Genomic DNA, 15,930 nt, shown 5'->3' on the forward strand with positions numbered 1-15,930 from the left:
AGTTCTGGGACAGCAAGTTCCTCAGGTCACCACCGGACAGATTGGGCCAGACAGACATGCTCCTAGTATGTGCACATGGGTTACTGTGCTCACTCTAGAACTGGAACCAATTATCTGCACTGGGAGCATGGGCTGGCTCTGCGCAGAGCTGGTGAGGGATGGGGGGAGGTGAGGCAGCCAGGGCACATGAGTTCCCACAACTTTTAGGTAGCCTTTTTCTTGATTTGGCCTTGCCCAGTTACTGCAGTCTTTTAACTGTTTTCTGGTGTCTTCAGAAAGATGTTTCTGCCAGCTCTTGCTGCTTATTCAAAGATTCTGTGGTGAGATGGAGCCCTGAAGTGTCCTAATCTGCCGTCTTGATCAGGGTGGGGGCAGCCAGATTACTTTTTACCATTAGCAGATAACCATGTCAGGACATATTTGGAGATAACAGTTATAGTTTGTAGAGGAGAAAGTGTTTCCCTCATTTTCTTTTCAATCTGAATTATGTTGTTATGCAATCACATCTTTTATGGCTTAACTTTGTGGTTTTATTAAAGGGGTAGTTTCTTTGTCTCTTTTGTGTCTTTCCTGTTGCTTTTTCTTATTTCTTTGGAAATATGTCTTACCTTTCATATTCAGGAATTGTCTAATTAATGCTTATTTCTTATAGTCAAAATACAAAAATTGGTATCTCAGGCTTTGATAGGTGCAACATACTGTGCTGATAATGGATGGGTTAACTGATAATGGATGGGTTCAAGGTTTTGGCCCACAGATAAGCCTCCCATAGTTACATAGGCCTCCATTTTTACTTCCTTTCACCATTTTTAGGCTTGGATTTGCCTGTTGAAATGATATAATATTTTGTTTTTTTCACACCGCTTACAATATGATGATCAAAATTCAAATATAGCAAGCTGGGTAGTTTCACACAGCTGAGTTGGGTTCATTGTCTGAATTTCTTTTTTTTGGAAATCTTTAATGAATTTAAAAAATTCATTCTTTTTTTGAAAGATATGTTTTGGAAAAGACAGATTGAAAATGTTTTAATTTAGGAAATCACCCCTTCTGTTTATTTTCAATAAATTGAGCCATTGTAGAGATTTTTGTTTGCTGGACCGCGTCTTTTCCCTCTACCCCAGATACATAGCTATATACTGTGGGTAAATAGTTCTTAATATACTTTGTATAGAATATTAGGGGTCGTTGATATCTGATATCTGTAACTGTTTATATTTTGGACTTTTTTCCCTACCTCATAGAGTCCAGTTAACAATGTGTCTCCGTGCTATCATTAAATATGATTTTCCTGGTCATTGGCCAGCGGTAGTTGACAAGATAGACTATTACTTGCAATCACAGAACAGTGGAAGCTGGCTTGGCAGTTTATTGTGTCTGTATCAACTGGTGAAGACATATGAGTAAGTTGATTTCTATTAACTGAAATCTATCTGCCTTGTATTTCTTAGAAAGAATTAAGTTCCGTAGAGGGATCTGCTAAGGATGTTCTGCATAATCAAGTTTGGGAAATGTTGGGTTAAACACAAACATATTTATTTACTGAAGTTATTCAAAGAACCTTTAATAAGCATTGTTAATCTCTAAGACAGGGATATAATGTGCAATCCTTCTCGAACATATTAAATAGTTTCAGAAGAGCATCTATAAAAGTTTTCCTTGGAAACTGATGTAGAGGTACCTTAACATTTGTCCTCTAGTGACCATGTTTTTAAGTAAACCAAACATTTTGGATGCAAAATAGAAAATTTAGTTTCCTTGCTAATGACATTGTTTTCTGATAAAAGTTGCATGGGAAGAGGGGGTGGATTTGGTATCACGTTTAATAGTATTGCTTTCTGGTTTCTAAGAGGATTACTTCTTGTATGTTCAAAATCTTGCAGGTTTCTTTCTTTTAGCTAATTGGTTCACACTAGAATTTTGAGAGATATTTTAGATATATAGCAATTAAAGTGATCTAAGTACACTTAACTTTGTAAACTATTTTGACTTCTGAATTTAGGATAGTATAAGAAGAATTTTTTTTTCACCTTATCTGTTATCTAATGTGAATGTCTGTCTACTTAAACTAGCATATTAACTTGTATTTTATAGAAAAAATTGTGTTATAATGACTTCTGACTTAAGTAATAGAAAAATTCATGTAGGAAAGCTGCAGAATTGCCTTGGATTTTTTTAAAAAATGAGTCTAAGTATTTGTAAAAAGATTTTAGTTGTTCTGCCTAAAACAGAGATGTGCCCTTTCAAAGCTCTTCCAACTTTATTCTAACATTCCAAAAAGAAAATGTAAGTCAATGTTTTGAATATTTTTGTTTTGTTAGCTTTATATAGTTTATATACATATAATCTGTTTATCTCTATAGATGTATATATATGTTTTCATTCATTGTTTATAGCTCCTTTGGGGGGAAAATTTTTTCCCATTTTTTTGGTCTTTTTTTGTCATGTAGATACAAGAAAGCAGAGGAAAGAGAACCTCTTATAGCAGCAATGCAAGTGTTCCTGCCTCGTATTCAGCAGCAAATCATGCAGCTTCTTCCTGATTCTTCCCACCTTTCTGTATTATTACAAAAACAGATTTTGAAAATCTTCTATGCACTTGTTCAGGTAGGTTTTATTGCAGAAGATAAATACAGGGCCTTGTATTTCTGCTTGACACATGGAAAATGTGCAGTGTGTCAATTATTATTAATTATTTTATTATATATTCTCATTAAAAAATCCTTATGAGAAAACAGGCTCAGAGAGATTGATTTAATTGCCCAAGATCATCTGAGTGGCAGCACTTCTTTCTTCAGTGCCTGAAGTCCTGGGGAGAAAGGAGCCAGGGTAGTTAACTGCTCTAAAACCAAATTATCTGACTAATTTTGTCCACAGCATCCCTGCCTGTAGGTTGGTTATGATAATAGGAAAGGAGGAAGGAAGAGATTTCCCCTTTTATTGAAAACTCATATTGATAGTAGTTTTTTTGCATTTACCCAATAGAGAGGTAACAAAGAAGATTTAATGCCCTATTTTGCTTTGCTTAAAATATTGCCTTTTCCTTATCTTTAATGCTATAAAGAAAATTACTGTAGGAATCTAAATAAAGAGTAAATGGAATAAGATAGAGATGGAATGAGTTTTAAATGTAAAAATATTTAAAATTACATAATTGAAAGATTGGATAAATTATTTAGGTCTCAGTGGAGGAGGAATAATTGTTGCCATTCTCAGTTGTTTGATAAATTAAGCTCTGTTACATGCTTCCTAGTTAAATTAGTCATGGCAAGAGGGGCAGTTTTGTTAAGCTAGAGAGTCAGGATAGTTTGTTCTTGGCTTCATATCTGACTTACACACTTCAGTATTCTTTCAGAATATTTTACTGCAGTAAAGATTTATATTTTTAGCACCATCGTTTAAACTTTTAATAGAGATAGTCCCAGGCAGCTTTTGTTTCAAGTCAATGTTTTTGTGGGGAGAGAGAAAGAGAAAGGAGGCAACACTGAGAAGAAAGAAAAAACTAGGATTCGGGAAAATATGTTCCTCCTCTCCTGTCCCCCCTCCTCCCACCTTTTTCAATAATAGTTAAGGAAGATATATGGTACTTTAGTTTTTGTTTTTGTTGTTTTAATTCAAGCATTGTTTGGAAATCTTTCTCAGGAAAATTACTTTACTTGGAGGCAAATGTTTTTTATTCAGTGAAATGTTTTGCTATTAGATATAGTCCTAGCCTGTTTATTTGGAGAACAAGACTTCTCTTTCTCATTGGGAGGAATAGAGACAGGAATCAGGAATTAAGCAAAAGGCTGAAGAAATAATTTTCCTGAAGCCCTCTACCAAAGTTCCTTGGTTTCCTAATGGGTCAAAATCTAAAATTTGTATACTAAAACCTGGGGGGAAAAAAAGAGAGAAAAACTCAACGTTTTAAATTGTTACATAGTATTATTATATGCTAATATAGTAATATTTTCTGGCTGGGAATCCTGAGAGCAAAAATATGATAATATGAGAGGAGACAGACAATTTTTTTTAAGTATAATATAATTAAATTGGTTTTGTCTAAGTAGCATTTGTTAAGTATTTTTGTGTACAAGGTACTTGAATGTTCCATACATACCTCAAAACTCAACTTGTCTAAAAATGAACTCATCCTCATTCTTTCCCAACCCTCAGCTTGTTTCTCTTCTGTTATCTATGTCGATCCCAAATGACTCCCAATTGCACTTATGATAAAGTGTGAACTTCTTAACAGGTCCTATTAAATCCTGTGTGTTTCCAGCTTCATCTTTAACTGTTCTTATCTTTGTATTTCAAGTCTAGCCACACTGAAATTCTTCTAGCTTTATGAACACGTCATGCCCTCCCTAACTTCTGAGACTATGCAAATACTGTACTTCTTCCTGGAGTCCCCATTTCCCCCTTTATGGGCTGGCCTATTTGTACTCATTCTTTGTATATTGCTTCTCTAGGAAGTTGTCCCTGATACTTGCATGCTGGATTAGGTGACCCTTTTGTGTGGTTTTATTTGCAGTATTCACTTTTATCTTTGTTATTTATTATAACATATTATGATTGTTTATGTGTGTTTTTGTCCCCCAACTAGAGTGTAAGTTTCATGAGGGTAGAAACCATGTCTGTCTTACTTATTCTCTCCTTACCACGTAGCACGTTTGTGGAATGAATGGATGCAGAGATACTGTCCCTTGTCTCTTGCAGCTCACAGTATAGCAGGAAAGAAACACACCAGTGTAATGCAAGGTGGACTGTGGTATTATGCCACAGTATAGAGGAAAGTGATTGAAAAAATGTTTCAGGAATAACAGTACTCTCTTTAATGAAGCAATGATTTTCGTCAAAGTGGTTAAAATAAAAAATTAAACACATAAAGCGATAAATAGTAAAAATTACTTATCTGGAATCATGCTGGATAAATGAGACCTTTTTGCATTAAAAATTCTTTTTTCACTTGAAGTAGCTGAGAGAATCAATTTGAGCAATTCAGAAGTAAATAGAGTAATATCCCCTCTATTGCCACCTCATACTCAAAGTTCCTGCAAAATCCCATTTCTTCATCCGTTGTTAAATTTGGGACACATAGTTTTATATTTGGAAAATTTAATTTACATATATATGCTTATGGATTGATGTTAAGTTAAATTTCATTTGACCCATATGAAATTGCTATTTTCACGATGAATATTAGCCATTTCAAATATTTCAACCTTTAAAGAAGGATAAAATTGCTGACTTTTCAGAGGGGAAGAATTATTGTTTATGTTGTTATTCTTCTGTTTTCCAGTATGCATTGCCTCTTCAGTTAGTGAATAACCAAACCATGACAGAATGGATGGAGATCTTCCGAACTATTATTGACAGGACAGTTCCTCCTGTAAGAAGAGACTTCTGTTCCTAAGGAAAATTGGGGAAATTGGGTTTGGAATTTTTTTTTTTTAGATTAGAGAAGTTGTGGGTTTATGGAACAATCATACATAAAATACAGGATGCACACATACCTCCCCACCACCAACAATGTTGTGGATTATTTGTTACAATTGATAGCACGTTTTTTCAACTGTACTATTAAAGTCCATGGTTAAACTTAGGGCTCACTGTTTTTGTAGTGTAGTTACATGAATTTTTAAAAACATTTTTATTCTGTTACCATATATACAATCTAACATTTCTCCTTTTAATCATATTCAGATGTATATTTCAGTGCTGTTACTTGTGCTCACCATGTTGTGCTACCATCACCAAAACATTTCCATTATTCCAAATAGGAACCCTGTACATTTTAAGCCTTAACTTCCCATTTCTTATCCCCACCTTGTCCCCCGATAACCTATATTCTAGATTCTGACTATGAGTTTGCTTACTCTAATTGTTTAAAATCAGTGAGATCATAAAATATTTGTCCTTCTGTATCTGGCTTATTTCATTCAATATGATGTCTTCAAGATTCATCCATTTTGTCGCATGTATCAGGACGTCATTCTTCTTTACGGCTGAATAATATTCTGTTGTATGTTTATACCACATTTTATTTATCTGGCTTTGGAATTTTTATGGTAGCCTGATTTATTATATCAGCCTGCTACTTGGAAAATAAATTATTACTGTAATAAAAATAACAAGTAATAAATACTCAATTTTAGAAAGTTCAGTTAAGCAAAAATAACCATTTTAATGCAATTTTATTGAGATATATTCACATACCATATAATCATCCAAAGTGTACAATCAGTTGTTCACAGTATCATCATATAGTTGTGCATTCACCACCAAAATCTTTGAACATTTTCAATCCTCCAAAAAATAAGAAAAATTAAAGTAAAAAAGAAATCCTAAACATCCTATACCCCTCCTCACCCCCTATTGTTCATTTACTTTTTTAAATACAATTTTATTGCCCTATATTCACACACCCTACAGTCATCCAAAGTATACAATCAGTTATTCACAGCGCCATCACACAGTTGTGCATTCATCACGAGAATCAATTTTTGAACCTTTTCCTTACTCCAAAAAAATAAAAAAAAAAAAAGCAAAAATGAATACCCAAAACTTTCCATTCCCTCCATCCCACCCTATTCTTCATCTAATTTTTATCCCCATTTTTCCACTCATCTGTCCATACACTGGATAAAGGGCATGCAAGCCACAAGGTTTTCACAATTACATAGTCATGCTGTGCAAGCTACATAGTTACACAGTCGTCTTCAAGAACCACAGTCACTGGGTTGCAGCTTGACAGCTTCAGGTATTTCCTTCTAGCCATTCCAATACACTAAAAACTAAAAAGAAATATCTACATAGCACATAAGAATACCTCCCAGAGTGACCTCTCGACTCCATTTGAAATCTCTCAGCCACTGAAACATTATTTTGTTCCATTTCTCTTCTCCCTTTTGGTCCAAGAAGATTTTCTCAGTCCCACGATGCTGGGTCCAGGGTCATCCCCAGGAGTCATTTCCTGCATTGCCAGGGGGATTCACACCGCTGGGAGTCATGTCCCACGTAGCGGGGAGGGCAGTGAGTTCACCTGCTGAGTGGGAGAGAGAGAGGGCCACATCTGAGCAACAACAAAGAGACTATCTGGGCAAAAATAATAAAATAACCATTTTTAAAACCTAATATTTATTCCTCTAGTCTTTTTTCTCTCTTTAGATTTTTTTTTATCTTCATTTTATTGAGATATATTCACTTACCACGCAGTCATACAAAACAAATCGTGCATTCGATTGTTCACAGTACCATTACATAGTTGTACATTCATCACCTAAATCAATCCCTGACACCTTCATTACCACACACACACAAATAATAAGAATAATAATTAAAGTGAAAAAGAGCAATTGAAGTAAAAAAGAACACTGGGTACCTTTGTCTGTTTGTTTCCTTCCCCTATTTTTCTACTCATCCATCCATAAACTAGACAAAGGGGAGTGTGGTCCTTATGGTTTTCCCAATCCCATTGTCACCCCTCATAAGCTACATTTTTATACAATTGTCTTTGAGATTCATGGGTTCTGTGTTGTAGTTTGATAGTTTCAGGTATCCACCACCAGCTACCCCAATTCTTTAGAACCTAAAAAGGGTTGTCTAAATTGTGCGTAAGAGTGCCCACCAGAGTGACCTCTCGGCTCCTTTTTGAATCTCTCTGCTACTGAAGCTTATTTCATTTCCTTTCACATCCCCCTTTTGATCAAGAAGATGTTCTCCATCCCACAATGCCAGGTCTACATTCCTCCCTGGGAGTCATATTCCACGTTGCCAGGGAGATTCACTCCCCTGGGTGTCTGATCCCACGTAGCGGGGAGGGCAGTGATTTCACCTTTCGAGTTGGCTTAGCTAGAGAGAGAGGGCCTGTAGATTTTTATAAAGCCATATTTTATTTATGAAAATTGTATATGTAGGTACTCTTTTGGAATTCATTTTTCATTTACAATCCACTAAATATTTTTGATAATTATGACTTCATATTGTCATTTTATTGAATGCTTCCTTTTTCTGGTTATTTCTGAGTTTTGGTATTTTAACTATAAGGATGTAGTTAAATTTCTGTGCACATACTTGGTTATTTTCTTTGGGTAAACTCTTAGATGTTTAATTTTCATGTTAAGGCTTTTGATAGATCTCGCAAAGTGCTTTCCAGAAAGATTTCTCTGGTTTATTCTTTAATAAGCAGTGACTGAGAATGCCTGCTACAAGTGCAAATTTTATTTTAAGTTTGCCATTTTGTAGGTGAAAGATGGTGTTTAATTTTGATACGCAAGAACAATGATACTGTTTTTCATCTATTAAATTTACTCTTGTATATTTTTAAATTTAAGCGTCTCTTATGTAGTTTTCTTTCCTTTGTCCTATCTCAGGATGAATTATATTGAGGTTTAATTTACATACCATAAAATGCACAGAACGTAGTGAACACTTTAATGAGTTTTGTCCAGTGTATACCTGTGGTACCATTACCCAGGTTAATATATAGAAGCTTTTTTTCATCCCAATAGTTTCTTAATAGGATATGGTGTTTTGTATTTTGTTTTCAACTTATTTGGGCTGTTTGAAGTTAGGATATAAATGTAGAGCAACAGCATTTGTTAGTTGAAATTCACTTTGCTTATTTAATTCCTAAATAGTAATTTATGAAATAAGAATTTGCATTGTATGGCAATCTTAATTTACATTTAATATGAATTAATTTATACCAAGATTTATTCTGCCTTTGTAATTCATATAGATCCTTTTATTATGCAGAAATTTAATCCAGGTGTTTTTGTTCTCTTAGGAGACTCTGCAAATTGATGAGGATGATAGACCAGAACTAGTATGGTGGAAGTGTAAGAAGTGGGCACTGCATATTGTAGCTCGTCTCTTTGAACGGTAATTCTGTTTATTAGAATTAAAATCTTATAGTCAATATCTCAGTATTGGATAGCATAAATATCTGCCTGATATTTCCCTTGGTACTTTCCAGCATATGTTTGGTTGTCCTTAGAGCCATATAGGGCAGAGAGTCATCCTCTGTTTTTTTAAAGCAGGCTTGACTATAATCATTGGCTTTGAGATTATAGGAATGTGGATATTCTCTGGTCTTTTCCATTCTTCTGTGAACACTCTGGCAAAGTGATATTGTTATCCTCATTGGAAGTACCCAAGAATAATGCAAGAATGTGCACAACCATTCAGCTTCATGCAAAAAATCATCAGATTTAACTTTTAAAAACATTTGTCAAAAACCTATTATATGCCAGATATAATATTTTTATTTCTGCTGTTCCCTTTGGGAGCTCTTGGTTTAATAGATAAAAGCTTTTGCCTGAAATTTTAAGTATGGCCCAGAGTCGAAGTATAGCTCATCATCATTTCATTTTGGCTTGTGAAAAAGGAGGAAAGTGTCAGTTTTCTGCCCCAGTGGAATACATCTTTCACCAAGGGACTGTATAGTAAGCTTGCTTTGTTTATAAAATTCATAGTATTTAAACATTTTCTCTTTGTATTTTAAGATATGGGAGCCCAGGAAATGTCACAAAAGAATACTTTGAATTTTCTGAATTCTTTTTGAAAACCTATGCAGTGGGAATTCAGCAGGTAATAAACCTAAAGCTTTTTAAAATAGAACGATGCTTACTAGTGAAAGTAGAAAAATCATTTCTATCCATTTAAAAGTAGATTACAAACATATTAATACATTATATATTCATAGAGGAAGAAATGCAGCTCTGAGAATCTTAATACAGTGCAACACTATATTGAGGCCCCAAAGTCCTAAGCCAGCCACAAGAACTGCCCTCCACACTCCTAGACTATGGATTTGTATTTTTTAAGTTTGCAGATATTGATGTAGCAGTCACTAGTATTAGATTAGAATCATCTGTTAATCTCTATGACCTCTTAAGAGTTTCTTAACCTCTGTATTTCTTTGGGCCTCACCTATTAGTTGTCAGGTTTTGTATTAGAAGATTTATATAATACAAATTGAACTATTTCAGGCAGAGTTGAGCTTAGAAGTTAAGACTTTCAACTAGGAACTTATACTTTATGATGAAAATTTGGGAACCGTCTGTACAGTGAAAGTTAGGAATTCTTGAGAAACAATGCAAGTTGATATTAATATTTAGAAACTTTAAAAACTACAAAGGACAAGTGGTTGGTCATTTGCCATTTGGATTGTGATATTTTGTTTATGTTTCAACAAATAAAATTTGGTAAGTTTAGCACTGGCTGTGGCAGTACCCTATTGAGGAAGCAGAGATTAATCAGTCAAATTTTAAATGGTTTGGACAGTGTTTCTAGAGTTTTGAAATCTATGCATGTTAGTTTTCTTTATTGTCAGCAATATAAAAGTAAATAATTTGAACATGTCCTCTTAATACAGAATACTTCCTTTCATGCAGTATTTTGTCTAGTAGATTGTCTTCTAAAAAGTGTCTTGTTAAAATTCAGGAAAGCTTTAGCTATACTTTTCTCACAAATTATTTTGTTGGCCGATGAGGCCATCTGAAGGGAAAATTAGTGAATAATGAGTAAAATTATCTGTTTGTCGATTCACCATGGATACCAGGATAATCAGGAAGCTAGTCAACTCTGTCTTCTGTCATTTCCACTGCTGCAAACTCTTGAGCATCCTAAAGTTGATGTTCCACTTGAAGTGTGTTCAGTAGAATTTTTCTTGTGTTACATAAATATATATACACACACATACACATTTATATACATACATATATATATTGATGCACGCACACATATATATACACACAAATATATTTAAATTTTCTGCCATTGCATCCACGTCATGAGCTGTTTGTTCTGTTATTTATAGTATATATTCCTAAAATGAAAAAAATGGTTTCTTATCAAAAACTATTCTCTCTTCCACTGATGTTTCTAATGTCCCACCACTCCCTCTTGGATGTGCACACTATATTAGGAAGAACTGCGTTCAGTAGAATTCATTTTAGCCTGCATTACCAAACAGACATTTAGTGATGGTAAGACTTCTGACAAATTTTGCAAATTTTTTGGTAACTTGAATTGAATTCATGTTCTGAATTTATAAATTGTATACCTGTTTTGAAAAAGTCATTTTTATTTATTAACAACTTAGTTTAGCCTGATATACTGGAGAGCTTTGGCGATCAGGAGCATAAGACTTGGATTGTGTAGTGCTACGCCTGACTTGGGGTCTTTAAGCTAGAGGGAGCCACTTTATGCATGGTTCCTTTTTTATAAGCAGTCTTATTTTTACCAGTCTTTTAAAAAATAGCTTCTCAATTTTGTGTTTTGCTTACACAGACTTTCTATAGTCTGAGATTATAAATTAAAAATTCTCCCACCTTTTTTTTCTGTGAATTCTATGCTTTTGTATTTTTGTTGTTATTGTTGTTGTTGAAATATTTCCCTATCTGGAGTTTATTTTGCTATGAAGTTTTAGTTAAGGAGCCAGCTTTATTTTTTTTTTCAGAGGGCTAATCATTTGTCACAATACTATTTTTTTTCATGCTAATAATTTAAATTTTTTCTTTTCTTGTGACATGAAATAGCAAATTGAAAGCATTGTGACAAGTTGAGATATTCTGGATGAAAGGAAGACACTTTATAATTTATTTTACCTTTACCCTTTTTCCCCTGCATTTTGAATGAGTCCTCACATTTTCATTTTGCGCTGGGCTCAGTACTATTTTTTGAATAACTTATCTTTTCTCTTCCAATTTGAAATGTCTCCTTTATCATGTATTAAAATCTCTTTCTGGTGTCTCTTGTTGTATGGAAGTTTTCGGTTTTCATCTAGTTACATCTGTTCATTTTTATCTTTGCAGATTCTGCATTTTTACTTATGCCTAAAAAGCCTCACCCCCTTTTTTTAACCTTAAAATTATGTTCTGCTATATTTTCTTTTCCTGTAGGTACTTCTAAAAATTTTAGACCAATATAGGCAGAAAGAATATGTAGCCCCGCGTGTTCTTCAGCAAACATTCAACTATCTCAACCAAGGGGTTGTTCATTCTGTAACCTGGAAGCAGATGAAGCCACACATACAGGTTAGTGTCAGGGAGTAGCTCTCCAAAGTTATTCTTTATTTAAATTAGGTTTTCAAGACAAAGTAAGTGTTGCTAATCATGTATTTTGTATGTTATATCTTTTATTTCCATTAATAATATCAGATGATTGCAGTCTTATGTTTTATCTGATAGGAAGGGTTCTGAAATTGAAGCATTTGAGAAGAGTTAGGACTTTGAGCATAAGCAGCAGTGTACTGGGAGGCTACTAGATGTGATTTTTTTCCCCCTGAAATCCACATTGGTAGAATAGAAAAATCAGAGTTTTTTGAAAATGGAAGAAGAAAAGTAACTTTTACTGTTGTTGAAACATTGACATTTAGGACTTTCAAAGTAAGAAGTATAATAGTAAATATGACCTTGGTTTGACGTGTTGCTCTTCCTTAAAGAATTAAACTACGTTAGGTATTGATTTGTTAGTAGAACTTTATTATCTCTGCTATTGGTTCAAAGGATAGCATTTTATATTTTACACCAAACTTGTTCTTTTTTTTTTTTCAGACTTCTCTTTTTTTAATACATTTTTAAATTGTGAAATTTAACATAAATACAAAACAGTGATAACTTTCATAGTATAATTTAACAGGTAGTTAGAGAGCAAATTTCAGAGAATATTATGGGTTACTATTCCATGATTTCAGTTATTTCTTTATTGTGATATATAACATATATACAGACAGGTGATAACTTTCAGTTTGATTTAACAAGTAGTTATATAGGTAATTTCAAAGAATGTTGTGGGTTACAGTTCCACAGTTTCAGTTATTTCCTTATTGTGAAATGTAAGATATATACGGAAAGATGATAACTTTCAAAGCACAATTTAACAAGTAGCTATAGAGCAAATTTTAAAGAATTTTATGGATTACAGTTCCTTCATTTCAGTTATTTCCTTCTAGCTCTTCTAATATGCTAGCATCTAAAAAAATTTACATAAAGATTCAATATTCATAATCCTTTGTTAAATCCTGTCTTGCCTATTGCTACCCCTTCCTCTTGTTTAATAACTTTCTCGATCTTCAGGGGTGTCTAGGCAGTGACCACCTTAACTTGTTCATATTGAAAAGGTGTGCTGACATTAGGCCGAAGGGGACTGCATCTGGTTTATGTTCTTAAAGAGGCTGTTGCCTCTGGGTTTTAGGACTTGTCTGGCATAGGAACACGCTGGTGGATTTAAGTTTCTGAAAAATCTACTATGTGCATGAAACTGTCTTTCTCTTCAGGTAGTATAAATCTTTTGCCTTTTACCTCTCTCTCCTTTTTTTTTTTTTAAATTCATTTTATTGAGATATATTCACATACCATGCAGTCATACAAAACAAATTGTATATTCAATTGTTCACAGTACCGTTAAATAGTTGTGCATTCATCACCAAAATCAGTCCCTGACACCTTCATTACCACACACACAAAAATAACAAGAGTAATAATTAAAGTGAAAAAGAGCAATTAAAGTAAAAAAGAACACTGAGTGCCCCTGTTTGTTTGTTTATTTGTTTTTTCCCTTCCCCCATTTTTCTACTCATCCATCCATAAACTAGACAAAGGGGAGTGTGGTCCATATGGCTTTCCCAATCCCATTGTCACCCCTCATAAGCTACATTTTTATACAATCGTCTTCAAGATTCATGAGTTCTGGGTTGTAGTTTGATAGTTTCAGGTATCTACCCCCAGCTACCCCAATTCATTAGAACCTAAAAAGGGTTGTCTATATTGTGCGTAAGAGTGCCCACCGGAGTGACCTTTTGGCTCCTTTTGGAATCTCTCTGCCACTGAAGCATCCATGTTGTCATATGTTTCCATATGACATCCATGTTGTCATATGTTTCACGACATTTTCTTTCACTTCCCCCTTTTGGTCAAGAAGATGTTCTCCATCCCACGATGCCGGGTCTAGATTCCTCCCCGGGAGTCATGTTCCACGTTTCCAGGGAGATTCACTCCCCTGGGTGTCTGATCCCACATAGAGGGGAGGGCAGTGATTTCACCTGCCAAGTTGGCTTAGCTAGAGAGAAAGGGCCACATCTGAGCAACAAAGAGGCATTCGGGAGGAGGCTTTTAGGCGCAATTATAGGGAGGCCTAGCCTTTCCTTTGCAGCAACAGTCTTCCCAAGGGCAAGTCCTGTGGTAGAGGGCTCAACCCATTAAACCACCAGTCCCCTACCTCTGTGAGCACATTAGCAACCATCAAGGTGGGGCAGCCCAATACCCCTGCATTCTCCACCAGCTCCTCAAGGGGGCTCTGCATATTTTTTCCTTGTTTTTTTTTTTTTAATTCTTTTTTTAAAAAATCAACTGTATAAAAAATAAAAAATTTAAAAATAATTAAAAAAAATTTAAAAAAACATTCAATAAAAGAACACTACTCTACCCCAAGAAAGTAACCTAATATAACAACATTTCTGTGAACTTGTTTCTACTATACCCATCAGAAATTAACAGACCATAGTCATTCCTGGGCATTCCCAAAATGTTAAATTTACCCATGATAGCTTATCTGTTCTTTCTGGATTATCGTTTCCCCTTCCTTAATTGCTCTCTATTGCTAGTTCCCCTACATTCTACATTATAAACCATTTGTTTCACATTTTTCAAAGTTCACATTAGTGGTAGCATATAATATGTGTCTTTTTGTGCCTGGCTTATTTCGCTCAGCATTATGTCTTCAAGGTTCATCCGTGTTGTCATATGTTTTATGACATCGTTCCTTCTTACTGCTGCGTAGTATTCCATCGTGTGTATATACATTTTATTTATGCACTCATCCATTGAAGGACATTTGGGTTGTTTCCGTCTCTTGGCAATTGTGAATAATGCTGCTATGAACATTGGTGTGCAGATATCTGTTTGTGTCACTGCTTTCTGATCTTCCTGGTATATACCGAAAAGTGCAATTGCTGGATCGAGGGGTAACTGTATATCTAGTTTTCTAAGAACTGCCAGACTGACTTCCAGAGTGGCTGAACCATTATATAGCCCCACCAACAATGAATAAGAGTTCCAATTTCTCCACATCCTCTCCAGCATTTTTAGTTTCCTGTTTGTTTAATGGCAGCCATTCTAATTGGTGTGAGATGGTATCTTGTGGTCTTAATTTGCGTCTCTCTAATAGCTAGTGAAGCTGAACATTTTTTCTTGTGTTTCTTGGCCATTTGTATTTCCTCTTCAGGGAACTGTCTTTTCATATCTTTTGCCCATTTTATAGTTAGTCTGTCTGTACCATTGTCATTGAGTTGTAGGATTTCTTTATATATGCAAGATTATCAGTCTTCTGTCAGATACATGGTTTCCAAAAATTTTTTCCCATTGAGTTGGCTGCCTCTTTACCTTTTTTTTTTTATCTTCATTTTATTGAGATATATTCACATACCACGCAGTCACATAAAACAAATTGTACATTCGATTGTTCACAGTACCATTACATAGTTGTACATTCATCACCTAAATCAATCCCTGACACCTTCATTACCACACACACAAAAATAATAAGAATAATAATTAAAGTGAAAAAGAGCAATTGAAGTAAAAAAGAACACTGGGTACCTTTGTCTGTTTGTTTGTTTGCTTCCTTCCCCTATTTTTCTACTCATCCATCCATAAACTAGACAAAGTGGAGTGTGGTCCTTATGGCTTTCCCAATCCCATTGTTTGACAAATTCTTTTGAAGTACAGAAACTTCTAAGCTTGAGGAGTTCCCATCTATCTATTTTTTCTTCTGTTGCTTGTGCTTTGGGTGTAAGGTCTGGGTAGTGGCTGCCTAATACAAGGTCTTGAAGATGTTTCCCTACATTATCTTCTAGGAGTTTTATGGTACTTTCTTTTATATTGAGATCTTTGATCCATTTTGAGTTAATTTTTGTGTAGGATGTGAGGTAGGGGGTCCTCTTTC

At 34.6% G+C, this 15,930-nt stretch overlaps 1 protein-coding gene across 2 annotated transcripts in view; it reads left to right on the forward strand.

Annotated features, from left to right (window-relative positions):
• IPO8 (importin 8) overlaps positions 1-15,930 on the forward strand; it is a 143,312-nt gene that overhangs the window by 37,514 nt on the left and 89,868 nt on the right. For both annotated transcript variants that reach the window (XM_037846193.1, XM_037846194.1), the window contains exons 4-9: positions 1,245-1,403; positions 2,451-2,607; positions 5,282-5,371; positions 8,771-8,865; positions 9,489-9,573; positions 11,889-12,023. In XM_037846193.1, the coding sequence (XP_037702121.1) occupies positions 1,245-1,403; positions 2,451-2,607; positions 5,282-5,371; positions 8,771-8,865; positions 9,489-9,573; positions 11,889-12,023 (721 nt within the window). The remainder of the gene's footprint in view (positions 1-1,244; positions 1,404-2,450; positions 2,608-5,281; positions 5,372-8,770; positions 8,866-9,488; positions 9,574-11,888; positions 12,024-15,930) is intronic.

Source organism: Choloepus didactylus, chromosome 8, assembly GCF_015220235.1.
Source record: "Choloepus didactylus isolate mChoDid1 chromosome 8, mChoDid1.pri, whole genome shotgun sequence".
Taxonomy (NCBI): Eukaryota; Metazoa; Chordata; class Mammalia; order Pilosa; family Megalonychidae; genus Choloepus; species Choloepus didactylus.